The 22,875-nt window shown below is 31.8% G+C and overlaps 2 protein-coding genes across 2 annotated transcripts; both read left to right on the forward strand.

The window, feature by feature from the left end:
- Positions 1–12,721: 12,721 nt before the first annotated feature.
- LOC106643082 (putative salivary secreted peptide) lies at positions 12,722–13,650 on the forward strand. The gene has a single exon (XM_014358058.2). The coding sequence runs from the start codon at positions 12,932–12,934 to the stop codon at positions 13,292–13,294; it is 363 nt and encodes a 120-aa protein (XP_014213544.2). The 5' UTR covers positions 12,722–12,931; the 3' UTR covers positions 13,295–13,650.
- A 5,580-nt stretch (positions 13,651–19,230) lies between these two features.
- Positions 19,231–19,614, forward strand: LOC149375423 (putative salivary secreted peptide). The gene has a single exon (XM_089589102.1). The coding sequence runs from the start codon at positions 19,231–19,233 to the stop codon at positions 19,612–19,614; it is 384 nt and encodes a 127-aa protein (XP_089445228.1).
- The last annotated feature ends 3,261 nt before the right edge of the window (positions 19,615–22,875 follow it).

Consider the following 22,875-nt stretch of genomic DNA (forward strand, 5'->3'; position numbering starts at 1 on the left):
TCCTGATGACAGCTCAAACATAAAATTTTGTTTTGCGTTTCTTTTAATTTTTACCATTCAAGTATCAAAAACTAGATGTATTCTCGTTTTACGATTGAACACTTTTTTGTATATATCTTCTAAGGCATTAAGAAAATTTTTTATTTCTATTTAAAAAAACTTCATTGGTTCATATGTTTTTTTGATTTTCAAGAAAAAGTTTTAAAGTTAAGTTAAAAAGGATAATATTTTAAATGAAATTTACAGAGATCCTTGAGAGAGGATAAAAAAAACAACGAATGTATCTATGCCATACTGCTGTATTCTAGGTGAAATTATCAAAAACTGGAGTATCGTATTTGAGCCCGACTAAGGTTGTTAAACTCAACCAGATACTATCCATTGTGAGGAGTTTCTCCTGCACGGAAGATGAATGCATTATTTACTTTATAAAAAAAATTTAATTTTCATAGTACGCAATGCTAGGTCAAACGAGAATATCAAGATGTAATATGCTATCGAAACGTATAAAAAAATACTGTTGTTTTATAAGTAGGTATCTTGTAAATTGTAAGCCAGTGTCGAAGAAATACCTGATTGAATTGTAGTATGTTGAACATTAACTTAAATTTCGATGTATAAGAAACAGCTTGTATCAATATGCCTGAATGTAACATTAACACCGAAGTAGTATTATCGTACAATTATTGCTCGTTGTGATACACATCATGATACCTTCCGAAGGGATTAGAATGTTGATTTTCTACTATATAAAGTAGAAAGAAGAAGGTTTTGCATTTTTAGTAAATATTTTTATCTACCAATTTTAAAGTAGATACGCGTGAATTTAATTTTTAAAAGGTAGATAATTGATTTTTTCATCCGTAACGCATTACGACTTTCTTCTTTAAGGTTGAGAGTGTAACAATTCCTGCATAGAATTAAAACTCCAATTGACAAAATTTTGCTGTACCAACTCCGGGGACCAGGTATGATTCCGTTAGCAACAAGAGATCCTTGTCGATCCTTGTGTCAACTAAGGCTTTTCCACGGTTTTTTTTTTCGTAGAATCTGAAATTGACTGGTTAAAATTATTTTAGAGTAATGAAATCAATTAAAAATGCAATCGCTTACATGATAAATTATGAACTTTAGTTCAGTTGGTTTTTTTTTTTTTTTTTTTTTTTAATAAAGACAATTTTAGACAGAAATAATCGCCTGAGATTTTTTTTTTCTAAATATGTTTGAAAAAAATTATGAATTTTTAAAGTCCTAAAATCAAGTATCAAAATTTCAGTATTATTTAGAAGAGATTATTTATATTAACACTAGTGTTTGTTGGTAAGCTTATTTTCTACTATAACTTAGGGTAGGTTACCAGAGCACGCTTTGCAAGGGCCTCGAGTGCACATCAGTGCATGACTACAATTGACCATTTTGCGCCATATGCACGGCATTCCTCGATTCCTGACAAATACCTTGTACATGTACCTATTGTAGTCAGGCATATCTGGATAACTTAATTTTTGCTCGAATTGAGGAAAAAGATTACGTCAACAGTCGATAATTTGTCGATACTTTGGATTTTTATCTTATTCACTGACTCAAGTTATTAATGAATTAATAAACATCTATATTATCGACAAATTATCGACTACTAACTTCATGTTTTTCTCGTTTTTCCGTATAATTTCTGCAGGAAAAAATTACCGAGGCTCCATACTGTTGTACTAGTTAAACAATACATTAGTTAAAAACAATAAATAATGTTTAATGTCATTGAAAAAAATGTTTGTTTAGATTTCAAGGCTGATTACCTAATTTAACACGATATTTTTTGATAACTTTAAGAATTTAAGTAGTTACAATGGCTATTCTTACCCAAATGGTGGGGCAAATTTTTTTTTTTTTTTTTTTTTTTAATGAAATGAAACTTCAAATAAAAAAATATGATTGTTTTTGTTAAGTCTTTGGTCTGTGTTAATTATTTTAAATTACAGAAACACTTTTTTTATTGCATCAATCTCAACTATAGTATTCAGTGATTTGATTGCATTTGAATATAGATCAGTAAATAACTCATAAATCCATATATTATGCATTATACATTATTAACGAGAATAAATGTGGAAGCAAATACTTAAACGTAATCATAAACATTTTCACTTAAAGTAATAGCTGATGCTAAAAACACTTCCGTATGCTTTGGTAATTTATAAAATGTATAAATACAGTTTTGATAAATCAAAGATGATTTTTGACATGTATACATGGAATACATACAATACGGATACAATAATACAAGGCTTTTTTTTTAAATAGCGACAACTCAAAGGTACATGTAAAAGTCACTAGCTTCACAGTATAATGTCTTCTTCCTTTCGGAACTAAAATTTATTTTTTAGAATTACTCAGCCAAATCTTTAATTATTACCATAAATTTTATAAATTTTTTTTTCATTATGAATTTTTATATTATAACCTTATCCGAACGAGTTACAAAATACAGTGGTACGATTGTTGATACAGTCACTGTCAGCTCGGCTTTATCTACGTGAACCACGTAGTCAGATATAACTTCTCAAATGAATCATAGAATCTGAAAAAAATGTTAATCATTGTCGATGAAATACGCGTCACATCCACATGTTACATAAATCAAGATTATGTCTTGAAATCGTTTCTAGAATCGAAAACTCATGATTTCGCGATAATTAAGCGATAAAGTAACATAATTCCAGTAACAAGATGTTGGTTGCAAAATTTTTCGATTTTCGTACAGTGCAAAAATGACAACTATTTTTACAATTCAATACAGATAATTCTGTAGCTTGTTGAATGTGGTCTTTACAGCTGTATAGTTTTTTGTGCCAAAATTCACAATGTCTCAATTTAAAGCTATTAAAACTAGTCGATTAAACTGAAGATAATCATATTTTTTCTGTACTATCGTACAATCGTATACAAACCTGATTTGTTAATGTCTTAATCTTACTCGAGTCTATACTCAAATAAATGTTTTTTTATCATTGCACTAATACATGTAATTTTATACTTATTTGTGCTTATCGTTTACATTACGAACTCTGTATTAGCCATGTTAAAACAAAAATAAAAAAAAATTAAAACAATTAATAAATTATCAACAATGAAAATACATCAATAATGCCCTTTTTTTAGAGTATATTGTATATTTTAAATTGTTAATCATCACTATTTAAAAGCATAAAGAGTTTACATTACAATTTGCTTGCATAAAACCTTTGGCTTACATCGTTCATTGCAAGTGCAAATGAATTTTTCATATTTCTCATCAACCCTACTTCTCTGTATGAAAAGTTCTAATTGATTTTAATAAGACAACTTCGCCTATTACTATTATTTTTTTGTCTATTCGTATTTTTACGTGGGAAAGAGATTGGTAAGGAGGTGCATCGCGAAAATGATCAACACTTATTACCTCAAAGACCTTTATTCAAGTTACCACATTTATAAGGCAAAGTAGCACGTGTGTTTTTTTTCGAGGCTCGTTTTTCACTCCTCGAAAGTCTCTTCCCTTGCTCTCTCTTTCCTACTCCTGGCCCTAAGGCCCCTTGTTACGAGATGCAAGAAGAGGGAGAGTAGAGTCTCACCTATTACTTACGTACGTTACAATATGTAAGCCTTAATAAATTGAAAAGTAATTTTAAAAATATTAAATTTTTTTTTGTTTTTGTAAAATTTCTTATTTACTTGGCAAGATAAGATTTATACCTTGTATAATCCATATCTAGTGTCTGCATCAACTTAAAATCACTACCAAATAGCTTATTACGTAAGGCTTTCGTAAATTTTATCTACTACCTACTATAACCATTTTATTCCGAACATTATTATTCACTTACAAAACTTTTTTTCTACATAAATAAAAGTCCACATTTAGGATTGTTTTTAAAATGATTTTTAAAATCAAATTTATATGCATTAAATTAATATAAAAATATTTATTAATTTAGGTAATCATCAAAAGTAGTTGTTTTTGTTAATCTGGTTTTAAAAAATAAATATAAATTATATGGTAATAGGATTTAAAGCGTACGTTAAGCATGAGTATACATGTATATTATTTTTATTACCCTATTAATTATCTTTCTAGTAGTCTTTAAATAAAACTTTATTTGAGATGGATACAACTCTTCTTCTTTGAGCAAAACAATTAACAAAGAACCTCAGACGCACGCGCATAATATTTATTTTAATTGCGTTACTGAGCGTGAGCTCATCTAATGTCTACAAAGAAGGTTCATTCGGAACAATATGGGTTTTTTTATTTTTTTTTAATTAGACTATGTTGTGTTCACAGTTTTAGTTATGCGTAATACTTTTTTTCCCGTTACAAAAATCTAAAGATAAACAGTTATAAAATGTTTTTGTCATCCCGTTGTTTTAAATTTGTCGTATAGATTTCTGTATGTACATCTTTAATTTCAGCATTTTAATCTTAACTGTAATCATTTTTACATCGCTAAAGAAGATTTCAAAGTATCGTACCCACTGCTCGTATGACTCATTGTGAACCTTGAGAATTTGTACGCAGATGAATTCTAAAAAAACACTTGAAAAAATACACCCACTCGTACATTCGTCCCATCGAAAAATATTACTGTGAATTACAGTGACTCATAATTTTTCCACCGCTATCAGAGTGCTTTCCGTAAAAAAAATGAGGTTGTATTTTCTTACATGAATATTTCAACGCTAAAGTAAGTTATCGCAAAAAAAAGGTTAATCAGTATACGACGTAGATTTATTTGAGGTGCATAAATACTGTGCATACTTTTAAATAATGTTTGTTAAAACTACGATTAAAAAATTGTCTTATTTTTTTTTTTTTTTTTAAATATTATACTGAAACGTAAAAGGACAAAGCTTGAAAAACACGATTTTAAGAACAATGGAAGAAGTTTATTATAAATAATTCAAGAACAAATTGACAAATTGTAGTGATAAGGTAAAACGTTACTTAGTTATTTCAGATTCAAAGAGATGGTGACTGAACAAATATGAGGCAAGTATTGTTAAAAAGTTTTATCATGTCATTTAATAAATAAAAACATTGTAAATGGTAACACATTTTATTATTAAAATATGAAATGCAAGCTGCAAAATTTAAAATTTATTATAAATACGTAAAAAGTTTGTAAGAGAAATTGTCTTTCTAAATGCCGTGTTTCCTTACGATTTTAATTGTTAATAGATCAAAACTTGTCTCTTTAATATTAAAAAAAAAATAATAATTTCGTTTGTCAGTTTTGGAGGATAGAGCTTTTTCCTCCTGTATCATTTAAAATACGCGAAAAAATTTACAAGCAGAGCTATAGTTTTCAAAATTTTTTAAGGTTATATTTCATGTAAATACATATAGGCCAAAAATTATTTATTTTAATTACTTGGTTTTTCCAGAGGCACAGTTACTTCCTCGTTTGGAAAAACATTTTTAACAAAGTCGTTGAATGAACACAAGCATTTTCTAGAAAAAAAAAAAAGGAAAAAAAACACATTTGGTCAAAATAAGTAAAAAAATTAATAGAAAATAGAAAAACACTACTAAATAGGTACAACAATTTTAACGAGTGATACATTTACCATGGACACTTTGGGCGTTGTAGTAAAAAATTAATCAGTCATAAATATAGGTGAGCGTGTAAGATTAAGAAAAAAACAGTCATCCGTACAGTCAAGTTTCTTAAAAACAGTAGCAGCTGATGCGAGAGATTACGTACGTAAACGAAACGAAGGCATTTATCATCTACACTACGAACTTTTTTTTTTTTTTTTTCTTCATCACCCCGATCGAGATAAGATAGCAAATCGAAAAAATTCGCATACTCTGGAGTGTTTATAAGCCAATGGAACAGGTACTCCTCGTCAGTTGCTTTAACGAGTTAACGATAACAAGTCAGTGACAATGGCATCGTACAAACACATCGCCCTCTCGGCAGTGGTGTTGGCCGTCCTGGCCGTCGGCATCGGCGCCGTGAGTCTGACACAAGGCAGCCGTCAAACCGGGGATACCCTCGCCTGCTACGGAGACGTGCATTTGCCCGCTCAGTACGGCCGCAGTGTCAGTGCCTCGAGAATTTGCAACGTGCCCAACCCGAGGCAGCTGATCACCTTCATTCAGGCCCAGGACCTTGGGACCCCAGGCAGAGGTGGCTACGCGCAAATAACCAGCGGCGGACTGTACCAGAGAACCGTAACTGTGCACATGTGGAGCCAACCTGGACAACCTCTTGACTTCAATCTCAACGTTTTTGCGAAATCTTTCTAACAAGTTTTTGTTTTTCTCTCTTTTTTTTTTTTTTTTTCAAACAAAATTATTTCGTTTTATGAATACAATAAATTTTTGACGCGTGTGTGTGCGTGTGTGTTTTTAGTTGGGTACGGCCAACTTTACATGAATTGTTGATTTATCATTGGTGTTACTGATTTAAATCTGTAAATTCTCATCCTGGATGAAAATTAAACACGTTACTGCATACTCATCAACTTTCATTTATTTTAATCGGCCCTTCTGTTCTCTACGCTCGAAATTTCCATTCAAGACTGATAATCAGCAAAAAAACTCATCTGCCTGTATTAAGAAAATTACAAAAAAATTTAAATACTTACATATTTCTTTGTTATACTATACATGAGTCATTTCACTGGATTCTCCATATTTTGAGGTGTACAACAAGATTTTACAACATCAGTTTTAAGAAATTTTTTTTATAAGAAAGTTTTCTGTTCGAAAACCCATCTCATTTTAAATGGGATTTTTAAAAATATTTTTAAGAAAATTACGTTAATTACAGACATGTCATTACCATAATGGTAATTTTTTAGCAGCTATGAAGCTTCGAAATAGAATTTTACAGCGAAATTAAATTTGGTTTGGTACATCTGCTCAACAAGCTCCTCCCCGCATGTTATGGCTTCTTAGTCGATAATTTTAAAAACCACCGACGATACTGTGACTACCCGATTTGAATTTGGGGTTGTAAAAAATCGACGACAACTCCAGAAAGTAAAACAATTTTTTTCAAGTGTCCAAAAATCGATGACTTACACAAATTAAGGTAAAAGTACAGATGCTGGAACGATTTTTGGTAAAATTTCGTTTAAAAATTCATATAAAATCACATTTTGGAAATAACATAAACATTTAAATTGTTATTTATATATTTTATTTCCTAATTATCATACACTTTTTTGTTTGATTTTATCTTAACCAGAAATAATTTTAAATTGATAAAAACTTACCACATAACGTTGTACCTAACGCGAAACACCGTTGAGAATGCATGTCCTGACTTCCGATAGTGGTAAGTATATGATGTACCAATAGTCTGGTCATCAACTCAAGATATTGTATTTGTTGGAATAAAAATTCCGCTAGTAACATTAAAATGGCTAAAATTTTGAAAATTCATTTCTCTCTTTTTTTTACTTTTATTTTATTTTTTCATTTTCTAAATTGCACTCATAATTAACACAAAAATTTCAAATTATTTTTACCGCTATAAGTGGCATGAATATTTAAATACTGATTTTTACTCCACTCACTTTTTTCAAACTTTTTACAATTACTAGAAATCCACCTTTTGCTTTAAAAGAGCATACGTTGCACGATATTGTGCAACTATCTTTATCTGAGGATTCGTATGCACTACTTACTTAAACCAAAATTTATTCTTGTTGCTTTGCATAAAAATAAACTCTCGAATTTTTGTGCAGGAAAAGTTTTTTTTTCACAATTGAATAAACTGTACGTGATAGAGCATGAATATATCAGCTTTATTTCCTCATTATTTACTATTCAAATTCTTTTCTTTCGTAGTCGTAATAATGTTATTACATCAGGGTTGACCACAAGCTAGATGAATATTTTTTGTTAGCTAAATGATAATAAAATACTTTTATGATAAGCACGCATGGTGTGTAACTAATCGTTACTGATTATACAATGTTTGTGACAACAAATAAACCAAAACAACAATTACTGTTTTTCAACCTAATTCTAAAAGATCCATTTTTATTCGGTGACATTAATCAAAATACTATGATCAAAAAAGCAATAAAAATTTATGCTACGTATTTTCATTTACTAAATGACAGACGCAGAGTATCGGCTCCATTAATAAAAAAATTTATAACTTTGATATTACTATTGAGAAATACCCTGCATTGATCAACGTAAATCTGATTTCATCATCATCTATTTTAAGCATCATTTTCCATATCAATTCATCCATTTTTTTTTTCGTGAAGCCACTGCCGGTTTATCTCTCCAACCTCATCCCTACAGAGATCTTAATCGTATGGAAATAAGCGACCAACGTGTGACATCAATTTATCTTTGTACAGACACTTGATAGTATCAGCATTTCGTGCACGAAGGTTAACGTTCGTAATGCGTGAGTCAATTTTTCCGCTATTTAAAATGATTAGGGCCTTGTGAGAGCTTCACACACCAACCCGATAGTCAAACATTAATTTTTTCACGTTAAAAAAAAAGAAGCTATTTTAAATACATTTTTCCTACCACGTTCCTTTTTATCTTTATTCAACATAAGAATTTTATTTGTGTCTTCTTACTGTCTCAAAATTTTATTATTCTATTTGCCTGCTCTAAAAGCTACGTGTTCTACGAGCTCTAAACCTATAACCTGTAACTACAAATATTTTCAACTCCGATTTAAGTACCACTTATTTGTCTGATTTTAGTTTTTTTTCGGGTGACATAATTCACGCAATACTTTATCGTGCTAATTCTCTAGCTCAGAGGGCTCCGACCACTTTATGTTTACATATGTCTTTTTGACTTTATACTGAAGAATCAAAGAATACATAAAGTCTAATCGTAATCTTAAGTCAAAATACCTGATGCTACAATATTCTTTGAACTTTTGGATAGCATCAATTACGTTTTGAATTACGTCACCCTTTTACTTTTTTTTCTATAGTTATAATTTTCATTTAAACTAGTTCACACAACGTTACTGTAAAGATAATGACATTCTTACAATAATTTATTATTTCTCAAAAAAAGATAATTCAAAATAGTAATCATGATAGTATATTTTTATGATATCGACATATAAATCAATTCCAAGTTTATTTTTTTATTTTTTACGATACATTTTAAAGAAAAAGCATGGTCCTTAGAAATTACCATAAAAATATTAATAAAATACATACTAATCAACACTGCCATAGACTTTGAGCAACAGACTTCATCATAGAACTATTTTAAAGTTTATTAGTTGTAATGAGTTAAAATAAATTCAAACGATTTTGTTATTAAAATGGAAATCGTTTGTTTTCTATAATGATGTGGTCTTGTGGTGTGGTTCAAAGCAAGGTTATTGCAAATGAAAATTTTTTCACTTTTTAATTGACAAATATTACTGATATTGAGTATTTGAAGTGATCTCTTATGGCTGGTAGGTGCCCTCTAGCAAAAATGGTCTAATTTGAAAGAATAATTGAATTGTAAACCAGTAGAGTAGCATATAAAAAAAAAGCTAAGTACGAAGCCATACCCAGAAAACACGCCTCTTGATTCATTTTAAAAATAATTTTTTGATTTTTTTAAAGATTCCACATCTGGTTCCATTTGTTTGCAAGTGATTACTAGCGATAAAAAAGCTACTTGTTAAATGTGATTACTCATAACGCTCGTAAAAGCAAATTTGAAATACGTTAACTTTGAGACTGCTTTCGTAGCCCAAGTATCATATAAAACAGAGGGTTCAAGCGTGGCATTTAATTGATAAATTTTCCAAAATTTCAAAAACTTTTGAGTCAATTAATAATTTAAGCTTTGCGAGTGCATAAAAGTAAACTTGGATTACTCATCAGTTTCCAAATGAGAAACCACCATTTGTCATATTAAAATTAAACGTACAGATTGGGTACAGCTCGATAACTTGAACCAATTTTGGTTTCACACATCGATTCTGCAGGTTTTAGTTTAGAGTGATCATTAGCTCACTTGTATAAATTATTCCAACGATAGGAATTTCAATATAAAGCTCATGAAAGTTTGAGCTTATATACGACAAAACGATGTTTCAAGCTTTTAATTTTCTATGAAAAAAAAGTATAAAAAAAGCATTCGAGCGCGTCAATTATGAGCTGTTTTCTTATATATAGTTATTTGTTGAAAATATGTTTCCTGGCACAGTTTCTCTGAATGAAAAAAAATTTTGCTGTTTGACTCTCGAAGCAAGATAAAAACACGAAACAGCAAAACAAAGCAACTTCGCTGCGTAAAATAAAACGCATGCTACACGAGGAAGTGCGCTTAATATACAATTTAACTCAGACGTTTTTGAAAGCTGATGAGAAGAAGAGATAAGGAATTTTCTTGACTAAAGAGAACACTCTCGAACAGAAGTGCTTGGCTCGACATTTAGGTGGAAGAAATTCTCAGCTTGCGTATACTAAGAGGACTTAACAGAAAATTAGTTTACATGTTCTTTATGATATTTTAAATTTTAACTGACACAAGTGGCATGTTAATAGTTAACATACCATATTTACGTTGAACCTGCGCCACGGAGGATACATGTTATACATAAGTTAATAGTTAACATATGAAGTTAATTACTAACAAATCCTTCTCTCAGTGTAATCCTTTAAAAAAAACCTCGATTAATGTGGAACCTCATAGAAAAGTGCTGAAAGCTTCATCTCAACTCTAAGCGAGATTGTTATATTGTTTTAAGATATTGTATGCTTTAGCATATTCACCTGCTACTATACGGAGATATGAAGTTTTCTCATGTTAGTCATACCACAAGACTTTTTAGAAAAAAAAGAAAAAAAAACGAATGTCTGACAAGATATTCCCCAGACACCTTTGACTCTGAGGACAATGCAGGCTAAAGAATTCAATATTAGAGTCAATATGATAGCAATCACAAAAGAGTCAATTGCCTTCTACGTGCGTATCTTATATTTGTACTTTTTTTAACATATAAAAAAAAAAGGATTATGATTGTAATAAAATACGAAGCAAACTACACAACACGTTTATGATAAACCACACCGTAAGTAACATTACATTTGTTTCAGTGTGGTGATTTGAGTAGTATATGTAACATGTTAATATTATAATAATAATAGGATATTATTTTCCCAAACTGAGGAATTTTTTTTTTATTGTAATCTAGTGCTCCTCAAGATTTGTTACAAACTGAAAAATAGAAAAATAAGTTAAAATAAGAAACAAAGTTTACAAACACGATCACCTTTATTGGACTTTTTCTCCGAATCATCTACCTATATACACTATGATAACTAATTCTTAGGTTGAAATGAAAAAAGATTGAAAGTTTAAAAATTAAATTAAATACAGTCAATAAATTGAATTTTACACTAATTTAAAACATGATTACTGTTGGTTGCAAACCCACACGGATAGATCAGAAACAAAAATTACTTTCTAATTTTTTATTGAATAAAAAAAACATTTTTTCATTTCCATTTATTCAACTAAAATTAAAACAAAATTTAACAATGTAAAATTATACTTGATCCAGCAAGACCAGGTGGTTAATATTAGCTGTGTATTAGACATGTAAGTATTTTTGTTTTCTTACACACACAAAAACAAACCATAATACAACAAGTCCAAGTTTGGAATGAGGATGATTAGTAAGAACTGATCTAATTGTACGATCCACTGCTTTCAGGCGCCACAATCTCTCATTGTTTCTCTAAATCCATCATTTTATACGCTGTGATTCAACTTTTTATATCTGCCTCGATCTGCCTGTCGGTACTGAGATAATCTTTTAACCAATTTTTAGTGTACTTCTGTAGATTAGCTAAAAAAAAATTTTTTTTCTGGTGTAGAGGTTTATTATGGATTACAATTCAGTACAGCGATAAAGTTTCTTCCTGAAATTTTTTTACATTACTTCTTATATGAAAATGACAAATTTTAAATGTAGATCAGGTTAGTGCCCTTAGATCCTCTTGTCACTCGTTACAAATGGCAGTGGATAAGTAGACACATTTCAGGCGCTAAAAGAAAAAAAAAAAAAAAAACCATTTGCACCGGAAAAGTACTTAGTTACTCATACTGTATAACCAAAATATCCGGTATGCAAAATGAAGCCCACGATTCTGATATTGGTGGCCACAAAGAAATGTATCAATAACTTATCCTCGGATTCGTGAACGATTCTATTTCAAGGGCATTAAAAATAACGTTTATCGAATACGTTAAAAATTCTGAAAAATTCAAAAGGTGAGATCTTGCTCACGTACGTAAAAAATTACCTATGAATATAGTGATACATATATAACTACCACCTCCATGAAAGTACTTGAAATCTTGGCAGTGGATGTTGTAGTTTAAATAAATACAGCACATACCTCTCCAAAGCCCATCTACTGGTGTACTCTACGACATGCTTAGTTTCAATGAGCAAACAACGCCTGCTCACATGACAACCAACTATGCGCGTTTGTATACTCGTAGAAGCGGGCGTGAGAGGCTTCGATGCGTTATCTTTTCAAGTGCTCGAACTTACCGCAATTTCAGTTGACAACTTGTATAAATTCAAGTTAAGTAAATTGCATGATAAGACTTCACGTTAAAAAAAAAAGTGTATTTTCACATAAATACGTATTGTGAGAATATAACAATACCATTAACTAAAAAAAACGAAACTCAAATCTCACATTCAAATATAATGCCCACCACTGCACAACGTATTGTGTGGCTTGTTTATCGTCTTGCAGGAAATCGTCTCGGCGAAATTCTGAGTCATACTCCAAGTCACCTTTCGTTTGCGTCGACTTCTTTCGATAAGATAAAAAAAAAGCACATCTCAAGTCATACAAACACACTATAAAAACCACAAGGGCGTGGATTCCTCAACTCAGTACTTTCCCAAGCATCAACGCACCTGCAATGGCTACTTCGAGGCAAAAATTTCTTTTGGCAGCCGTGGGCTTTGCACTCGTAGTGGCTGGCATCAGTGCCACGAGTTTGAGAGCGGGCGCTCGGAGGCCCGGGGATCACCTAATCTGCTCGTTCAAGGTGAAAGTGCGTGCTCGGCTTGGAGCAGCGGTCAGTGAAATCCGAAGATGCAGCGTGCCGAGGTACAACCAAAACATCACTCACGTGTCTGCCGTGGATCTGGGAAAGGCAGGCCGGGGTGGCTACGCGCACATCAATGACGGCGGCGTGGGAAAGAAGAACGTCACCCTTTTCCTCTGGAGCCAAAAAAGTCAACCGCTCAACTTCACCGTCGAGGTTTACGCGTGGCCGTAACCATAACGAGGGCTATACGTGGCTTGTCGAAGCTAAAGACAACTTCACCACCATATTTGTAAATTTAATGCGTTTGATGCATGTACGGGTTTTGAAATGAAAATGTACGTTTTCTTGGATACCAAGTAATGGGCTGTCCGTTCGGTCTGTTAATACAGGAAACAATGTATCTGGGAATAAATTCGATACGTGTTTTGAGATGGTACGAAAATTAACTTTGTTTTTGTTTTCAATATGAGTTGGATGAACATTATACGAATTTATAGATAATAACGTTACAGCAGTGTTAATAAAGAAGGTGAAATATAAACAACTTCTAATTTAATATATTCATCCAAGTGGTACACAATATTAGTTCTGGACATTTTTTTTTTTTTTTTTTGGTGTACGTAAGATTTGGAATTTTTCGTTTGATTATTAATAAAGTTTATTTAATATTGTTCAAATTTTTATGTGATTTAACAATCATTTTTTGATTCTTCATTGAATTTGGTATAAGGCATAACTTTATATTTACCTTTTACGACAAATTTTTTTTTTTGTTACTCATGACGTCAATACAGTTTTGCGTTGCATCACAATTTTTGTTTCCGAGTCACGTAAGCAAGCGTTTTATTGCTTTTGCAGCTGTAAATACCAGGTTTTTTAAGTGATTTTAAGATGAAGAGAGCATTTCCTCACTAAAAATTCTCACTATAGCTAAAAATGGAAGTGTCAAAGTTACACAAAAGTAAAAATACTTTCATTTAAGTAGCGAGTAAATTTTATATTTATAGTACATATGTTTGACCTATGGATTTTTCTGAAATTTTTGTATCACATTATAAATGGCTGTAGAATATCACAGTTGAAATATTAGATCAGTTTACTGGACCTGTTTTGAGATATTTGATAGTCAAAAAACACAATTTTACACAAGTGTTTACAAAGAAATAACCTAAAATTACATTTGCAAGGATTTTTGTTTGTATGAAAAAATGCTGGTCAATCAATATTCTATCAAAGTTTTGGATAGCTCCAATAGTTAATTTTTATTATAAAATAATAAAAAATAGAGTTGAGTTTGCGCCTCTAGCAACGTTGTAAGTGGCTAAATTTAAAACGTACCAAAACAAATATAATAATATGAGCCTTTTTTTATTAAAAGTCACTTGTATTGCTACATTTTACAATTCTTAATTTACTAATACAGTATTTAAATTGTTTCTAAGTTTTTTTTTAATTGTTAAATTTTTAAATTCAATTGTTTTTAAATTCCATTATAGGTAAATATCACCCATAGCACCGGTTTTTTTTTTTTTTTTTTTTTTTTTTTTTTTTTTTTTTTTTTTTTTGTAAAGAATACTCTTGACCTGTTAGAAGTATTGTTCATTGCTGTTTTATTCCATAAATGTGTGATGATACTGTTGTAATTAATGTATTTAGAACTCATTTTAAAAATTTGTTTTGACATGACAGGTGACATCAATGCAAAAGTGGGTGAAATCTTTTTTCAAACAAATTTACTTGGAATACCAACTGTTCCTGATATCAATCCATCAAATATTAAAAATACCAATGGTAATTGCAACAATTTTTGAATAAAGGTTACTTCTCTTTGTTTTTTCTATTTTTGTCTAATTAAACTATAACCAAACAAACGAATTATTTTATTTGTTTTTTTTTAGTTTAATTGAAATAAAAATTATAAATCATAATCATAGTTAAAACAAAAAAGATACACTTTTATATTTACGTAATAAACGCCGACATACACGCAGAACTTACACGAAAAGAGCTCTCAAGGTTGCCACGTACTTGCACCCCCAGGCCTCAATAAAATTTTTTCCTCTAACTGGAAACCGTAATTAATGTCCTTAAAAGTCGGGGTAAGTATTACAACATTAATTATTAGAAGCTATCCCAGTTATAAAGACACATAGAAAAAAAGCCATAGACGTACTTGAAAGAAAGGTGTCTAAGCAGAAATTAAGTAATGAGTTTCATCACTTTAGCCACTAAGCTCTATAGGTACAATTTAATTATCTGCACTATCGACGACGAAGTTATCAACTTAGTAATTATTACTGAAAAAAAAAAAAAATCCGTAGCTTCAGATTCATACCTTGAAATTAAAATTCATAGTGAAATAAAATTATCAAAATTTTATGTAAATTTTTAGGTCTAAAATTGAGCATTGATCATTTTCACAGACATGATTCATCTTTGGAGTAATCTTGGCATTCACCGCAACCTAGTTCATAAACACATATTTATATAATGTAAGATTGTTTTATCTTGACACTTTGGATTTACAGCTGCTCTTTTTTTTTTGCTGCAAAAAAAATATGTCAATCCATCTGCGTACATGTGTGGGCGTTGTGTACTTACGTAAGTGGTCATTATCAAACGTTAGCACTGAAATAATCGTCACATGTTTCACAGTACTCTCATTCGTAACGTAATATATGTGTAATGATTTTGTCTGGCCAATCTTATTTTCCCTTTGGCACATACATTCATTTTTACTCTGCAAAATATTGTAAAAAAAAAAAAGTTTTAATTTTTCATTTCAATACTGAACCAACAATTTTACTTGCTTGTTAGTTCAAAATACAGATAGACTGGTTTCTCAAGAAGCGAATTGAAACACTTGTAAAATGTAGAACAGAAAAATAAGCATGTGGCTCGGCATGTGGTACTTTTAAATATTTTGAAAAAAAAAAAAATTAAGAATAAAAATTTCGGTCTCGATAAGTGAAATGTTCATTTAGCTCAATGTATCGTTAATTGAAGTGATTAGGAAATAATACTAATTCCACAAACAGCTTTGCACAAAACTAGTGAGAATCTGTTGAATTAATTTCTCGTAAGCCGGAAGAAATAGAAACTCATAATATTTAGTGAGTTTCAATAACAAAGACAAATTTTATTAACAGATCATCGTTTAGTTAGCATATGCCAAAGTGCTAATATAAAACTGATCAAATCAATCGGCAGATTTTCCGAAACAGACCTCAGTCAACTAGGACGAATAAAAATCCACTAAACTTCATTTGTATAAAAAATATTGTACATAAAATTGCATGCCAATAAAAAATGTTAAAAACCACTGTTAACTGATAACGTCTCGTTAAAAAGCAAAATCTACGATGTGCAGTTAGATGCTATGAATGAAAATAGATTCATGATTTCTTGAGGTTTTGTGCATAAGCACACGATCAGTAAGAGCTAATTTAGGAGTGAGAATAAAAACTCCAAAGTCAGGTGTTAGTTTGAGCAACGTTTCGTTGGTCTTAACGCCAACCTCATCAGGCTCAGTCTATATCGTTAAGACGGTCGTTACAGTGAGCCTGATGAGGTTGGCGTTAAGACCAACGAAACGTTGCTCAAACTAACACCTGACTTTGGAGTTTTTATTCTCACTCCTAAATTAGCTCTTACTGATCGTGTGCTTATGCACAAAACCTCAAGAAATCATGGAAACAATTGGGAGCAGAACGGCACGTTCAACAAACACCGTAATGAAAATAGATTCATATGAACTTTGATAACTTTGTGATAATGCAGTTGAAGAGCAGTAGATTCTTGAATAGGTGGTCTATGACAGTGGTATTTCACTCGTGCGACTATTAGTTGATAAAACCGTCCAGTGCTGTGGACCATGTACTGTTATCGACAGGATCAGTGGTAACAATGAATTCAGGTGTTGTAAATGACGGCAATTTATATGTTGGCCATCGACAACCAGGGGACAAAAGAATCTTGTACTTAACCGCTCGTCGACCAGCCATGCCTGGTGCGATTGTCAATTCAACGGTTTGTTCAACCAAAAAGGACAGTCTCTTTATTTCGACGTTGAAGTTTATGCCATTTCTCTCATGGATACAACTTATGCAAAATTCTAGACGATGAAATTTTAAATGCATTTTGTTTAGTTGTGCGTAATAAAAAGTTTAACGTCTAAAAATATTTTTTTCCAAGTTATTTAAATTATACACAATGTCAAAAGATACGTAATCTTTTCCAAACGAATTTAATACGCGAAGTACAGTAATTTTCAAACTAACGGTACATAAATATATGCAATAGTTATTGAAGATGTGTTGGTAAAAAACAAGAATGTTTACTACTGGTCAGTTGCACAAGGATTGACAACTACAATTTGGAATAGAGAAAAAAGAATGGTTATTCCTAGTGATATTTCTAATTTAGAAAAAAAAAATTGTTATATCAGGTCTTGTATCATTATTGTTTTTTTTTTTTTTTTTTTTTTTTTTTCTTTCAGGAGATAAAAGAAAAAAAATTATTTTTAACACGTGCCTTATAAAGCTTATTTCTTAAGAATTTTCAACATTCTTACTTTTTGATAAACACTTGGACCTTAATTATCATATGTTTGTATTATTACAGGAAAATTCATGTAGTTGGCTATTTTTAATATTTTTTTGATTTTTGGGTCATACAAGTAATTACGTTTCTTATCTTTGATTCATTACTTACTTTTTTGGATCTACACTTGTTACTTTTACGAATTTATCACATAAATGCGAACTTCGTACTGTAGAGCACAAAAACTCTCATTTTTCTGTTTTAAATGATGTTTTCCTTGTATATCATGAGAATCGTTAGATCACTACCAGAATCAGTTTTCTGTGACACCAAAGGCAAAAGTGTGTAGTACCAGGAACATTTTATTTTGAATCATCTATATCTCATTTTAATTGTATGTAGACCTCAAACGTAAACTGTTACAGTAAACTGATTATTTTAAAATATTGATAGTCTTGCTTCAATTTCGAAGGCAAAGTGATGGTTTGAAAAAAAAAAAAAATAACTTTAATAAAACAATGAAATCAAAAAATGTATTTCTTTGAGATCTACAAGTTACTACTTGCGAAAAAATGTGCAATGTATATTCTGAAAAATAGCAAATAATCTGTCAATACTCTTTGTACATCTTTTTTTCCCATCAGAGTATACAAATAATTATTTTGCTACTTTTGGAGTATTATTTACCTTTGGAGTTTTAATGCACCCTGAATTGGAAAAATGAAGTTCGTACCTGATGCGCGTCCAGCACAAAGAGCCCCTCGGGCTTGGTGGCTACGCCATGCTATACTAGGTATGAAAACTACATTTTGTGATAAAATGAATACAAATTTTTGTTTATTTGGGATCTACAGTTGTTTCTACTAAAATAAAAATATGTCAAAATAAAGTTTCAAACATTCTCTTATGAATAATATTCTAAGTATTTATGAGCAAAAAATCTTGACCATAATCCTTAGCCTTAGATGTATAAACAAAACTTCTACTCGAATAAACCTTAGATCTATAAAAAAAAAAATGAGCGTAGTAGGAAATCGATAGCTGTAAAAATATTTCCCGGGAAATCTAAGTATTGGGGAGAAATGTTTATATCTCAGCAATATTAAAAAAATAATTCGACAAGTTAGCTTAAAGAAATTTTTTTTTTCCTTGCTAATGTTATACTTCAATACGTGAGGTTTACTTGTAGTTGATTACAAATTGAACTGTCGCAGCCGCATCTTAAGCTCATAATGTTTCACTTTGTTCAACTTGGGTACTTGTTTATACAAATTTAATTTCATACGTTCTTTTTTTTTTATGTAACGACTACACATGTATATGTATTGGGGCCTCATTAAAAATGAATTTTTGTGCAAATCTTAATTACTGAGAAAAGGTAAATATCTATACCCACTACACATGGGTGTCGCAATTAAAATTCACACATACTTGATTGAATAAAAAGAATCACGCTTGAAATTTAAAAAAAAGAGATAAAATTTTAGGTCGCATACAAATTTAAAACTATTTGTTTGATCAATCAATCGCTTCTCATGACAAATAAAATAATGCCCATCTTCACGTTTTGTGTGTACATACAATTAAGGACGCAGATGCGAGGTATTTTTAAAGAGCCTGCCCACATGGCATTTGCAAGGGTTGTCGTAGTCAAGAACGTCTCGCCCCTCGAAATGGCATCGTTTAATATTGTCCTAATCGTCATTCTGAGCGCAACATCCGTGGTGAGTGCCAAGAACTTGGTCGCCGGTAAGCGCATGTACGGCGACAGGGTTGTGTGCAGAGAAGATGTGCACCGGTCGGCGAAGCCCCACGTGATCTATCATTTCACGCATACTTGCGAGGGAGCGCGTTACATCGACAAAGTGTCGGCGAGGAACAACGGCAACGACACGGGATACGCAAAAATAGTAACTGGTGGTGTTGGGCAGAAAATTGTCGCGGTTCAGGTGTGGTCGAAACCTGGAAGGCCCTTGGACTTTGTTATCGAAGTGTTTGGTTTTAAATAAATTTTAATTGTTTCATTGTAATGATACTTACTTGCTTCCTTGTTTTTTCCTTTTTTCTTTTTATGTCAGATGAGGTAAGCACATAACTATTTCCGATCACGTCCCTTTTTCTACTTTTTTTCTTACTTTACAAAAAACTAAACGTATTGACACTTTTTTTAAGTGCACCATGTTATTTACTATAGGAATACTGTTAGTTTCAGTCACATTTTGATACCGATTGACATAATATGAGTTTAAGTGAGGAACTGTTTGAAGGTTCATCAAAAATAGGTGTCTCAGTGATCACAAATAGATATATACTTACCTTCTATTTCATGCCCACTAGGCATGTGCGATACCGGGGGTCTGATTAGGGCATTCGATATCTCGCAAAAGTAAGCATTTTTCGATAATCCCTATAAAATAACCAAAAATACGATAATGCGCATGCGCAGTTTACGGATTATCGACAAAAATGCTTACTTTTGCGAGATATTAAATACTCGATTAGACCCCCGGGGGCTCTATCACGGCTTTCGATATCTCGCAAAAGTCAGTATTTTTTTCGATAATTTAAGTAAAATTATGGTTGAGCGCATGCGCAGTCTAAGTATTATCGAAAAAAATACTGACTTTTGCGAGATATCGAAAGCCGTGACAGAGCCCCGGGAAATGTAACGATCGTTCGGTCTCGAACGAACGAGATTTTTTTCAAATCTCGCCTCGTCTCGAAGTCTCGAAAAAATTCCGAGACCTACGACTCCTACGAGACTCTCGGTCGGATCGGAAGTCTCGACGAAACTGTTCGAAACCTACGATACTTTGTGAGTCTCGAAGGACTCGAAGAAAATTTTCGAGACTTTCGAGACTTTTGGGGAGTCTCGATGGTCTCGAGGAAGATTTTAGAGATTTCTAGGTTTGTTTGGTGATCCACAGAAAAAGCTTGGATTGTGGTCACATGTGTATACGTAGATTGTGAAAAAGCTCACACGATACAGTTGTACGGAGTTAAGTTATTTTGGTACGCATAAAATGTAAATTTCACAATTTTTGTAACCGTATAGTCTTTGGTCGCGTTCTGACGAATCGGCAATGGACAAGACGATTAAACCTATGAAAGCGAGTGAGATGTGCGTGGCAAAGATCGAAAGTCATGGGTTGCAATTAGCTTTTTGCTAATCACTGAAAAAATCTCAAAAATCTTCTTCAAGACCACCGAGACTCCCCAAAGGTCTCGAAAGTTTAGGGATTTTTTCGGGACTTCGAAACGAGACAAAACTTTGGCGAGTCTCGTCTCGTCTCCAAGTAGGTATCGCACAAGCCTAATGCACACAATGTATGTTTGAGTGAACAATAATTATATCTAATAATCGTAGATGTAACTAAAATTGTATTAAAAATATTGAAATAAATGTTATGAATAACATTGTTGTGAGGGTAAAAAACGTGAATTTTAAAGCAATTTCAAAGTATAGAATTGCTCTGCATTACATATGCACCGATACTACCACACGATTTCTTTATTTCCTTTCTAGTGATGCGTATAGGACGCGTACTTTTTTAATTACAACAACAAAACTACTTTAAACGTGTTTCGAGAAGCTTCGATGACTATTCGACCTTAAAAATAAGACTCAATCGTTAAATATATCTGCACTGCTGCTTATCCGAGTGCTGTTGTTGAATCACAATTAAAATATTATTAGTAGAACTTTGAAATAATAAGGAAAAAAGCATCTCTCGTGCGTTTCTTATTTTGCAGGTAGTGGTATTTTTATTACGTTGAAACAATACACAATATTCAATAAAAATGCATGCAGTAAAAAAAATTTCTTTTTTTTTTTTTTGAAGCAATGCACTTTCAAAGTGGTTTACCCATATCATTTGACGCAACGGAACATAAGAGTCGTCAGCAAGCCGGCGTGGCAAATACGTAGACGGAGAAATTGAGCGGATTGTTTCTGGGGCTTATCATGTTGATGCTCACGGTTTTTTGGCATATGCCCCCCTTGTATATGTGAGCGTAGCCACCTCTATCCGGGCAAACTCTGTCAATGACGAGCACGTGGGTGATGAACTGCTCGGGTTTGCTCACTTCGCAGGTGGTCCACATCTGCGCGGTTTTGCCGGGCTGCGCGTCCAGGGAGAATTCCCCGTGACAAAGTTGGCCGTCGTCTTGACGTCGCCGACCGGCTTTCAGGCTTCTGGCATTCATCGACAGTACTAGTGATAAATACAAACAAACGATCGAGTACTGTTTGATGGGACTCAGTTGCTGGATCATTTTTTTCCGGGAAATTGGGGTGACTCTTGGTAGGCTAGGAGGTTGAACGAAACACTATAGGTAAAGCGTTTACAGTGTGGTTGTGAAGTAGTTTTAATACGTTGCAGTATATTTACTACCTCAAAGATGTAGGGATTTTTTCTGAAAAAAAAAAACATCAATAAATTATTTTCTACGTCAATATCTTGGTTTTTCTCTTAATTGTAGTTTCGACACCTCCGCCGGAGAATATGTTGCAATTTATACGTTTGCAGATAAAAATATTCTAATTTGATTTAAAAACGAAAACCAAGATTTTTTCCGATCTTAGAGTAAAATACCATCTTTTAAAACGGCGGATGAAAAACAAGATCTTTTAAAAATTTCTATACATAAGAAGATAAAATTTTCAATTTTTTAAAATTATAATATTTTGCATTTATTATTTTATTGGGTGCAATTTTTATTACAATATAAAATTTAAATCCATAAAATAATTTGCAAGTTTATCGATTCATAGCGTTAAACAACATTTGGTAAAATTAAAAAGTTAGTGCTATTAGTGTGAAATTTTTTAAAGATCATGTGTTTCATTTGTGGTTTTTGCCAGGTCATATTCCTTATAAAAGATTTTCAAAGAGACTTGTTCCTTGTCTAAAAAAAAGTGCAGTATTTGTTCTTCATCTTCAGTAACAGTTTTTAAAACTATTAAATTGAAAGATTGATAGCAATTACTTCTCGATTAAACTGTCAAGTATAAAAATAAAAGTAAGATCTGATTAGTCGAGTAAGTGTAATGATGTAACCTGTATCTAGTCTAAGAATATTATCTAATTATGGAACAGATATTTTGAGGAATTTTGCCACCAAATAGAGGCGCTTTACTTATATTATACATCCAGCAAACAAATACTCCTCTTAAATGCGGCTAGAAATATAACTTGAAATCTTCAAAAAATATTCTCAAATAGATGTTAAATAAATATGCTCAACTAATTGCACGAAATATAATTGTT

This window comes from Copidosoma floridanum, unplaced genomic scaffold (assembly GCF_036245765.1).
Source record: "Copidosoma floridanum isolate Cflo_tuat_1 unplaced genomic scaffold, Cflo_Japanese_pri ptg000007l, whole genome shotgun sequence".
NCBI classification, from domain to species: Eukaryota; Metazoa; Arthropoda; class Insecta; order Hymenoptera; family Encyrtidae; genus Copidosoma; species Copidosoma floridanum.